The 12047-nt window shown below is 38.6% G+C and overlaps 1 protein-coding gene across 2 annotated transcripts in view; it reads right to left on the bottom strand.

Moving 5' to 3' along the window:
- PMS1 (PMS1 homolog 1, mismatch repair system component) overlaps positions 1 to 12047 on the bottom strand; it is a 43378-nt gene that overhangs the window by 24952 nt on the left and 6379 nt on the right. For both annotated transcript variants that reach the window (XM_079311762.1, XM_079311761.1), the window contains exons 4-5: positions 10334 to 10436; positions 9028 to 9191 (exon numbers count right to left, since the gene is read on the bottom strand). In XM_079311762.1, the coding sequence (XP_079167888.1) occupies positions 9028 to 9191; positions 10334 to 10436 (267 nt within the window). The remainder of the gene's footprint in view (positions 1 to 9027; positions 9192 to 10333; positions 10437 to 12047) is intronic.

Genomic DNA, 12047 nt, shown 5'->3' with positions numbered 1-12047 from the left:
TTCAGACTAGTTTTTTAAATAGTCATATACCCACCAGATACTTATACTCAATACTACAGACAGAATTGTAAGGAATAGTTACCACTGTAGGTTAAATTAAGACCACAAACTAAAGAGGCCATACAGCTCATAAATTTCTATACTATACAAAGACACAATAGAGTATGTACTCATTTTTAGCTATGACAGGACATTATGAAGCAACAGCATAGGAAGAGCTGGTAATTTACAGAAAATGATTTTTCTAGATTCCCCAGATGTATCAACAGGCATTAAAAAATCAGAGAAAAAAAACGCCTGTTACATTTAATTTATTTTGGAAAGTGTTGCCATGAGTGTTCCTGCAATACCCTATTTTTTTTAACCTTGCTTATACCCTTTAGTTTAGCTAAAAATACACCCCTCACACACCCCCCATATTTTTTTTCTAGGTCATATAAAGAGGGTGTCCAGGATGAGCCAAGGAAGAATCTGACTCTAGTCAGTATGATGACGCTGCAGAAACAGCCTACTCAAAGATATATTATTACATATGGCCCATCTTAGGTTCTGCAAGAGCTAGCCAAATATATTCCACCTCTCTGTTTCATTGAAGGGGATTGCACGATCCAGATCTTACAAAATGTCATAACACATATAAAATCTGCTGCACATATGCAGAAGATAATGATGTGTGGGTCTGTGTGTACCTGTTTCTCCACCCCACACAGCCCTAGGACACAGGCATACTTTTGTGGAGAATGACAATATACATTCCAACCTAAATGATTGTATGACTCTATGCACACACAGACTAGGTATCTGAATTTTAGGATGAACACATAGTGTAGAAGGATTCCTTGAAAAATGAGTTAAGTGTGGAGAAAGAGTGTGCAACCTCTTCCTCCTGGGATCCCTGCTATACAGCACTAGAGAGAATTAAGAGGCTGTTCAGTATTTGATTTTTCAAAGATCCCAAGGAAGAACAGAGGGAAGAAAAAAAAAGCAGTTGCTCTGCATCCCTAACTATCTTTCATATTGTAGAATTTGTACCAGCAGCTACAGTGATTTGCAATCCCAGATAAAAGGAAAATCTTAATTAGAGCTGGGACGAGATGCTGCTTCTGGCTGTGGCTACTTCAGCACAATTATAATGCTATGAGTTAAATCCACTCATTCCATTTACCTTATTACTACATAATGGCAGTGTACTTCATGTAGACTTTTAGTACCCAAACCCCACCTATTTTCTTTATTTCATGACAGTCATATTATCCACCCTATAATAAAGTTTGAGGGTGTAAGTGTCTAGTTGAGCAAGCAGTTGTACATGAGCTGTAGGCTGGTAATGTAACTTGAATTAGCTCTTTAAAAGGAAACTGCATTTCACAGTCTCTCTAGTTTTGTGCTACATGCTTCAAAAATCCTGCCACCCTGGCATCTGAGATCTCACTGCACGTAACTCTTTGGACCAGTATGTTCCTTAGCTTCTTGACTAAAAAACCTAATAGCTTGTTAGGCTTCAATTGAAAGCATTGCTGCCTACCTGTTAAGAGAGTACACAAACAGGAACAAAACTAGACAGTAATATCCCAAGTTTGAACTGAGCCCAAGGGAAACACAACCACATCATCCAGTATAATGTCTATAACCTCTTCATCTTAATAATGCACAGACACCCAGCTCCAAGGGTTGGCACATTCTTTGCAGTGAAAGAAAACCTATCTGCCAAGATCAAAACTGATCAATATAAAGTCTTCACCACATTCTTCAGAATGCCTGAAAAGTGCTGCTGTTTTTCAGTTCCATGCCTTAACTGATGTCATGTTTTAAAACCACTGGTAAGTTACCTTACTAAAAGGGAACCCTTACATAAACTGCCCTTGAAATTTTTCAATTTAGCTTATAAAAAAATTAAGCAACTAATAAATTATTTTCTTAAATATTTTATACTCACCCCTAAGGAATCAGTTGCCCCCTCCATTTTGTACATGATGCTGGGACAACTACCAGTGGAGATATACAGTAGAGCAACTCAAGGCACCATTTTTCCCCTCACTGGATGCAGCTACATACCTGTCTATCCCATGGGCATCAGATATTAGAGCTATCAATGGGATTTGTTGAAAGACAGTCATGTTCCACAGCACTGTTCATTCTACAACTTCCAGTGTACTCCTTACTCAGAATTGCCTCTCATGATACAAGAGCACCCTCACAATAAGAAGACTTCCTTGAGCATGACACAGTGAGGAAATGCTTGGATTTGGGAGTTAGGATGTAAGTTAGGAAATGAGCTAACAGATATTACAAGGAGCCAAGGATCTTCATCTGGTCTTTAAAACCTTTCAAGAATTTTAAAGGCTACTGAGAGTCCTGTGCTTTTTGACTGCTTTAATCACACATGTTCAGCCACGGGTGCTCAGAGAACCTGATCTCTTATGACCAGGTGATTCATAGTAGATGAGGGGAAGACTGTGGATGTAACCTAAACTTCAGTGAAGTCCTGGACACTGTCTCCTACAGCATTCTCCTGGAGAAACTGCAAGCCCATGACTTGGACAGGTGCACTCTTTTTGGATGCACTCTGTCTGGATGGCAAAGCCCAGGGAATGCTGGTGAATGGAATGAAATGCAGTTGGCAACTGGTCACTACTGGCATTCTCCAGGGCTCAGTATCAGAGCCAGGCCTGTTGAACATCTTTACCAATGATCTGGAGAAGGGAACTGAGTGTACCCTTAGTCAGTTTGCAGACAACATCTATTTGGGTGGGAGTGCTGATCTGCTGGAGGGAGGAGCCTTCCTGCCCTCCAGAGAGATCTGGAAAGGCTGAATTGAGGGGCCAAGGCCAATGGTGTGAAGTTCAACAAGATGAAGTGCCAGGTCCTGAACTAGGATCATAACAACCCCCTGCAGCACTACAGGCTGGAGAAAGAGTGATTATTAAGGTGCCCACTGGAAAAGGACCTGGGGGCTGACTGGCTGACTGCAGCTGAACATGAGCCAGCGTGTGCCCAAGTGGCCAAGAAGACCAGTGGCATCTTGCCCTCTATCAGGATTATGTAGCCAGTAGGACCAGGGCAGTGATTGTCTTTCTGTACTCAGCACTGGTGAGGCCACATCTCAAGTCCTGTGTGCAGTCTTGAGTGCCTCACTACAAAAAAGGCATGGAGGTGCTGGAGTGTGTCAAGAGAAGGACAATGAAGCTAGAACACAAGTGTGATGAGGAGAGCCTGAGGGAGCTGGGGGTGTTTAGCCTGGAGAAAAGCTGGCTCAGAGGCAATCTTATTGCTAACTACCTCACAGGAGGTAACAGCCAGGTAGGGGTCAGGCTCTTCTTCCAGGCAACCCTGCAAGAATAGTTAAATATTGCAACAGGCTCCCCTGGGAAGTGGTGGAGTCACCCTCCTTGCAAGTTCAAACACTGAGCAAATGTGGCACTTCACAATGCAGTTCAGTGGGCATGGTGGTATTGGGTCAAAGGCTGGATCTGATGCTCTTGGAGGTCTTTTCCAACCTTAATGATTCTCTTATTCTGTGAAAAAGTTCTTTCCTCTAGAGGGTAGTTGGGCACTGAAACAGACTCCCCAGGCCTGTGGTCACAGCACCAAGCATGACAGCTCCAGAAGCATTTGGACAATGCTCTCAGGCACATGGTGGGACTCCTGGGGTGTCCTGTGCAGGGCCAGCAGTTGGACTCAATGATCTTTATGGGTCCCTTCCAACTCAAGATATTCTAAGATTCTATTAAATTCCACTTCTCTAGCAGGAGGGAAAAAAATGTAAATAAATCCTCCTAAACAATCAAACTACTGTCAAAACCCAGTTTCCAATCCAAAACTGTGATTCAGAAAAATGTACAACATCACAGTGAATTCTATTTAAATAAAGGGATGTTTAAAAGTGTTTTGTAAAACAGCAGATAACGAAAGTAACATAAAACAGTCATAAAGTACACTGCTAAAGATGAGGGAAAATTCCCATGTGGCTTTGGAAACATCCTTTTTTTCCACTAACCTTTTCAATCTGACATTGTGAGTGCAAAAGCCTTGCAAAAGCACAGCCCAGATTCAGCAACACACACTGCATATGTGAAACAGTAATTGTTTTGAGATTTTTGACATATACTGTGCTGTCATTTGAAAAAAGTGATGGATGAGAAACTGGAAACCTCAAGGAATTAGTAATAGGATATAAAGCATTTCACCTCTGGGTCACCAGTTCAAATTCAACCAGGTTGGTAGTGACCAAAAGTAGTTACCATCTGGCAGCTGTTCTCTGGCTGATGTAAATTGAGTTGAGGGTCTCAGCGCATTTCCTAGTGGACAGGTGTCCTCAGCACAAAAAAACACCATAATTAACTCTCTGTTTGGCTTTCTCAGCAAAGCCACTGAACAACAGATAGAAGCAAAGACTGAATTGTATTCCAGGTTAGCATGGAAGCATGTTGGCTGCAGAGCACTGCAGATTCTTAAGCATAATTCCTCTTTATATTTTAAGACACACAGATTAAGGAGGGATTTCATTCATCATCATTACTTTAAACAGAGTAGCCTTTCCAACAAGATAGAGTTTATGTGCTGCCATTCCTACTCAATTCAGATTTCTTTCGAATATGCAGCTACAGTGGAGTTTGGAAGCACAATGAATGAATGCAAAGTATATTGACATTATTAAAAATGGTAAATATTTACCCTAACACACTCAATCTCAAAAAATCTACACTTATTACAGAGGATAAGGACACAGAAAAAAACCCCTGGATTTTGATTATTTCAGACAAACTGTTAGTTAAGATTATGCAGGAGGAGACTTAGTGTAAAGAAAACATAAAGGTGGCATCCCTTAAGTCAACACAACCAATGAAAGGGATTTTGGGGAAGAATACTACTCACAATTACAAGGCTTTTTAAATGGACTTTGCACATGTGAAAGTTCTGACTCATGACTCTCTCAAGAAACAGTTCTAAGTAGAACTGCGTGTGATCAAGCTTCAAAATGTTACATGTGAAAAAACACTGGAAAAAAAACTATTCACTTATGCCAAGTTTTCCTCAACAGGAACTGGAAAATTTACTGAGCCTACTTATGGTTCATCTGTACTTTGCACAAGACATGGGACCAGTTGTGCACAGTGTGACCTGCTGATAGGCACCATCTAAACCATGTGTTGCTGAAGTTTTTTGGCTCTACTGTATCTGATATTGTTAAAATAGGTATAGTTACTGGTGTCCTTGCTCATTTTGGCATTTGTGGAATAAAGGTAACTGAAACAGAATTAAAGCATTCCATATCACCAGTCTTACAAAACAGAAGCATATTTCTTCAACATCAGTTGCTTGTAGAGACTGAGCCAAGGACTACTGGTATTAAACAGAGAAAAATGTGTAAACTGAGAAGATCTTCAACTACTAAAAGTTGTGTTTTACCACCTTGGGTAAAACACAGCCAGAGCTCACAAGTTGCTAGAACACAGCATTTGGGGCTGAAGGGTTTGAGGCAGTTTAAGCAGTAGCTGACTTTGAAATGTTCTTAACACGCCTTCAGATAACATTAACTTTAAATAAACTTGCTGAATACTCATGTAAATTATTTCCATTTGGCTGTCTCATTATTCAATATGCTTTCAAGGAACATGGTGATGAAAGAAGAAAAATACCTCTTTCTAACATAACCATACTGGCAAGAGGATCAACATTATCAGTATTCAAAGAATGTCTTGGCAGGATAAACCTTCATAAAAAGAAGGAGCACTAGCTAATCCAAGTTGTCAAAATAGCAATAGTACCTCAAGGGTTGATCTGCAAAGTGATTCATTATTTATTGCTAATGCAAACAAAACATTCTGAGCAGAAAGAGCAATTGAGTGTTTCTTATCTTGGAAAGCCATCGATGGAGAGTCCACAATAAATAAATCTGAGGAGGAATAGAGAGTACCTATTTTCTTACCCACTAAAAATCAACCAAAGGCTGGAAGATGATTGTCTGATTTCTTTTCTGTGAAGAACCACACTTAATGGCAATGTTTTCCAAACTAACACAGACATGAAATGCAGGAAGAAGAAAAAATTTCTGGAAATTTCATTCAAAAGCATAAGACACACACCTTTTGAAAAAAAAACAATGAAACATGGGGGAAATTCAACATACAATGAAGCATGCATCCTAAAACCATCTATACTTCAACAGCTCAATAAGAGGCTGACTTGCCAAAATTTATGCTGGAATCAATTAGGCAACCATTTTCAGATGCCTAACCTCAGATACTTTATGACAGTTTCAGCCTTACTACATGTATGCCAGGGCTATGCTTTCCCAGAATCACAGAATGGTTTGGGTTGAAAGGGACCTCATCTGGTTCCAACTCCCCAGTCACAGGCACCTTTCTCAAGACCAGCTGTTCAAACCCCATCCAACCCAGCATTCTCCTTCAACCTTATATAAAATACAGGACTGTAAAACCTGGGGGAGATTTGGTTTTTCTTGGGGAGAGTTGGTTTTGATTCTTGTTTTCTGGTGTGACTTTTATTCCAAAAGTACTGTTTTTGTAATTTATTTAGAAAACTTCCTTGAAATACATTTTCATTTACAATTTTTTCACTTACTATCTTTTCTAGTCTTTCAATCCATCTTTCCTTGTCTCACTCTGTAATAGTTCATCTCTGCAATCTTCTTGCTCTTTTAAGCCCTGGAACCTGATCGTACTCCCAACATGTATCTTCTTCCATTGCAAAAGAAAGTACTGGCTCAGCCTCAAGAATTTGGGATTCTAAGAAGTCCTCTGAATAATTGCATATACAATTTGTCTTTTAAATGAACACATAATCTATGAGCTACATAAAAAAATAAAGCTAGTCTAAGTTGATTCTTTCTCCTAGTACATTGGTAACAAAAATATAACAGACACACACAAAAAAAAAAATCACCAACAACACTATTCAGCAGAGTATTACTACAGTATAGATATGTAGTGTAGAGTCTGCATAGAAAAAACACATTCCTGATCCAAACAGTTGTAATGACAACAATATTTAGCATATAAAGGCAGAAGAAATAAAGAATATTCATGTTGTGATTATGTAAAACAAATGCATCATTTACATACTGCAAGCTGCTACACACTGGAAATTCAGAATTTTGAATTTTTTTAAAGGTGCAATACAACAGGTGACTTTTTATAATGCACGGAATGCCACTGACAGTAGAAAGATAGGAATCTGAATTAAAATTTTTAAAAGTTCAATTCAGTTTTTAACTTTCAGACTATTTTAAAGCATCTCCACATGCACAGACTACACTTTCTGTCTACTTAAGCCTTTAATTTTCCTGTCTCAGCAACAGCTACTGAGCGACCTCTTGTGATGAAATGTTTGAGCACTTTCTCACTTCTTTTCCTTTTTTTACAAAATATATTAAATGAAGAAAAGGCTGGAAGTACAAAATTAAGAGTAGAAAAAAACAGCACCATCTCTGTCATTACAATGAATGAAACTTTTTACCCATTCATATAACCCCTCAAATTGGGTATTGAAGAGTGTACCTCTGAAGCTAATAAGAGAGGGGCAAAAAATACCCCCAATGTGCAATAGCAACGATCATGCCACTCTACACACCATTTCTGCAGGAAGTGTTGGGAAAAATACATGCAATCACCTTCTTGTACCTTACTGCCACTGTATTAAAATAAGCAGAGTAAAAAACACCCCAAGATACTCAAGTCTGATCAAAGGGATGAAATCAAAATACCATAAAGAAAATAGCATTTGCAATTTGTCAGAGAGGAAAAAACAAACCACCAAGAAGAAAAAATTAGTTTTATTAACTAACATTTAAGACCAGTATTGTGAACCACTGGTAGATTGTATTGAGCTATTGAGCTCCTTGACTATCTTGGAAGCAGAGATGCCTGGTTTCAAATTCTCAGTGATCACAATGAAATAGGACTGCGAGTAGCTACTCTTTCTCAGCCTTGAAATACTAATTCTCTAGCCAGCTCTAGTTTTTCACAGTACCTACACAGTGATATTTAAAAATGCATACATAAATACAGTTAAAGCATGTTAAACAAGTCCAGAAAAGGAAGGGAAATCTTATAATTTCAGAAAAAAAAAAGAACACACTGCCTTTTCCTACTCTCACTGAATAGGAACTGAAGTGTGAATGTCTGATTGATGGGGTAACTGATCAAGTCTCAATGAGCATGACAAACATCAACAAACAGCATTATTTTAGAAGAGAAACAGAATTGCTGAGGGATCTGGCCACAAGATGTCACTCTCTACTTTGTGGCAACTTGGAAGTTCATTAGCACAGTTTCCCCCTCGGAGCTATAAAAAGACGGGTATGGCCAATGAAATTTTTTATGTTACATTTGGGTCAGTTTAAGGCAAACTGCTCAACGTGTCATTTCTGTAGCTCTGATATAGAATTACCACTCAGCATGCAGTGAAGCCAAAGTAACCTCTGTGTTCATCCTCCCAAGTCTAAACCAAGAGCAACTAGCTCAACTAAAGCTTGTTGTTATAACATATGTTACTGCTCTTATACCAATGACACATATTATTTCAAACTTTCCAGCCTTTTAAAATAAAATAATTGCTATGTACTGAGCTCTTATGACTCAGAATACAACAAACTGTCTGTATGAACTATAGCTTCTATGCAGGTAGACAGCCTAAAATAGTTTTAGATGGCCTTGGTTAACACTATCAGGCCCATGATCTAATGTGGTCTCACCTTGCAAAACATCACCACCATCTTTACTAACCACTAGCATGCAAAATAATTTTTATATTTCATATATCTAACCAGGCATCTATTGCAAGAGACCAAAACTACTTGAGCCTGAGTTTTATGAGTTTATCAAAATCTGTAGTCATTATAAATAAACACCTATGAAAGTAAAAAGTGAGCCAAAGCCCAAAGCAAAGCCATGATGGAAGAAAAATTTTAGGAATAAAAGATTTTATATAAGTACTACATGAACTGTGTGGATTCATCAGAAACTGATCCCTAAGATAGCTGACAGAAAAAAAACTCATTATTACCTTATTATGTGTTAATGTTATCCTCAGGTCTGGTTTTATGATACCATATGCTGTCAGTAGATCTTGGACTTTTTTCAGTTCTTCCTTACATTTTCTATTTGTTGAGTAGAACTGCTTTCTTACAGGAAGATTCTTAAACAAATTGAGGACTGTTACTGTAGTACCTGCATGCAGGTGATAAAAAATAAAGTAGAAATGAACACTAAAGCAAATCACTGACTGGATATTGAGGAAACTATTTTTACTTAGACAGACACCATTGTGTGCTGCTGCACTAAATCAGGTTATTAGCATGAGAAGAAATATACCAAATTAGCAGTCATCCCCCCTCCAAAAAAAAAAAAACAAAAAAAAGGTATCTCAATAATTTTGACTCTTCTCCTTTATTTAGAGTTATGACTGCAACATTAAACTTTCTTTCACAGACACTAACAATAGCAAGGATCAGCACTAAATAAAGCTCAAGACTCTCTCAAAGCATGTTAGTCCTCATTAGCAAAATGATTAATTAACAGACTAGAATCTAATCACACTTATCTGGAGGCAAAGGAACAGTGTGCTTCATTAAGGGCCTTCACAAGCATTTACTTTAGGGTAGTACCTGAAGTGCCAAATACCTCTGCTCAAGGCACAGTACACAGCAGGAGGAGGAATATAGGAATATTCATCTACCAACACAGCCACATAAATTCCTAGCACATAAGGATACTGCAAAGCATTAAATATGTCAGAGAATTCAACAATTTCAATGAAATACAAGACATTGCAACCTGCAGACTTTCTGGCTGTGGAAAACACTATACAGGCTAAGTCTTAAAAATAATCCTCAATAAAAATTAGGCACACGGCCTTCCTGCAGGTTAGAAAGAACTGTGACTTTGCCTGGTCCTACAGCCATGTTGCTTCCAGCAATTCCTATGTATGGCAGCAAGGCAATTCCTCCTCCTATAAGCAAGGATTTTGCTACATACAGAAACATTATTTTGGTCCTGAAGAAACCTTTCATATACAGAGTTGGAGCATTTAATTTTTACAGGTTTTATTTCCACTGTCAGCTTGAAGAAGTGAGTCACAGAAGGAGAAGCTAGTTTATAATTACAATCTAGAACAACTTCCAAGACATACCATTTCTTATGCTATGACAACACATTCTCAGCTGACAGACAGAAGGCAAGAAGCGTTTACAGCTGCAAAGATTTCATACTCAGCCTTTAAGTAACCAACAGGTATTTCAACATCAAATAGAGCCTCAGAGAAACACAAAATACATCTGTCACCTTGCAGCACCAGAACAGTCATAGCCTACCTTGCCCAAGATGGGAAGGCTTTTTAGAGGTTACATGCCCGTTGTTATCCAAAGCATACTGAATGCTGAAATCATCAGCAGCTGTCTTTGTTGTGACCAAAACCTGAAGAGAGTGATTTTAAAAAAAACTTACATTAATCAGGGAGAGACAAAGTTCAGAATGAGCTTAGATAAGCTTTGCTACCACACTCACCACTGTTACTTTAGTCACTATAATTACATTTAATTAGTTTATAAAATTTTTCTTCAACAAGTACTTCTTAAAGGCACAGAAACATTCCACATTTTTCTGCATGTTTCCTGCCATTTAACTAAAAGCATTTCTATCACACTAATTCACAAAACACAGCAATTCTACTATCTACAACACAATTATTCTATCTTCTATTCTAGCACAGATTAAATCAACTTTATCAATTGACAGGTCTGAATTTTTACCTTCTGTAAGGAAAACATACTAAAACAACTTACATTCATGTGAGATTCCACAAACTTAAAGACTACTCTCAAACAAACAATATATTATCTTTCCACACCTAAACATATCTGGCAATCACTCACAGCAAGTTTTGTAAGCTGTTAAGGTAATACATGGATTGCTTTAGCAAGAGCAGTCATAAATCAGAGTTCAGTATTAACACAGTGGCACAGAACCACTGCCCTTTAACCACCTGGAAGACAAAGTTTAACACACATACAGAGTTTCAGGATATTTTGGTTTATTTTAGTGTCTCCCATGAATCACTCAGCATTCAGTCATGTCCTTGGAGAGAAAAACAGTAAGTGATTAACTGGAAATTACAGTATTGCAGACCTACTTAAGGGCCAATAGCAAAGTACCTTCAAACTGAAATTTCAGGGGGCAGTTTGGGTAGGCAGAACACAATTAATGCCAGGAGTGTCAATTAACATAATTACTGATATAAGGAGCAATACCTATTAAAGCACTTCAGAGACTCAGGCCACCTCCCCTCTCTTATGAAACATATCATAGAGCTGATTAGAAGCTCTGAACAGATGGCATTCTGCTCTGAGAGCTCAGTAGAAGGAACCAATGATTGAGGTCTGTCATCATCTATCAAAACACCAACAATTTTGAAAGCATCTTTGGAAATCTCCATGCAAATACACAACCCACTCCTGCTTAGTGCAATGTGAATGCAGCCCAAGGCACCAAGGAGTGAAGCTGTAACATTATCTCTCCTGACCTCAACAGCTGATGGTTCCAGTCAGACACAGGCATGGGTATCTTCCTGCACAATCTAATCTTTGGCAGACTTGAAACCAAAATTTGACCTTGGTGCAACATGAATTCAGAAAGGGAGAGCACAAGAGACGTGGCAGATGCTGTGCCTTTAGCAGCCTGAACACTTTTCAGATGGTTTTGAACAAATGTATTTACTTTTAGCCAATAAGTTAAGTTGCAAATGTCAGTACACTGCCAATCCTCTGAACACAAACATATGGCTCAGACTCAGGTCAGGTAGCAGGTTCCTGTTTACTCATAAGGACAAAGTTTGTGCAATTGCAGTCACATACATGTCAAAGAGCAATAAAGAGCCCAGCAAGATCCCATGACTGCTGATCACCTAGATAACAAGGCAGAAATCGTTACTGGAATGGTGGCTATGTGGGCCATCAGTCCCTGAAATTACTTCTCCTGGCCATCACCTGCTGCTCCTCTCTTGATTTACCCTAATTCACACAGCAAAGC

Source organism: Erithacus rubecula, assembly GCF_903797595.1.
Source record: "Erithacus rubecula genome assembly, chromosome: 8".
Lineage (NCBI taxonomy): Eukaryota > Metazoa > Chordata > Aves > Passeriformes > Muscicapidae > Erithacus > Erithacus rubecula.
The sequence above is the reverse complement of the archived record's forward strand: the minus strand, read 5'-3'. Positions and strand labels throughout refer to the sequence as shown.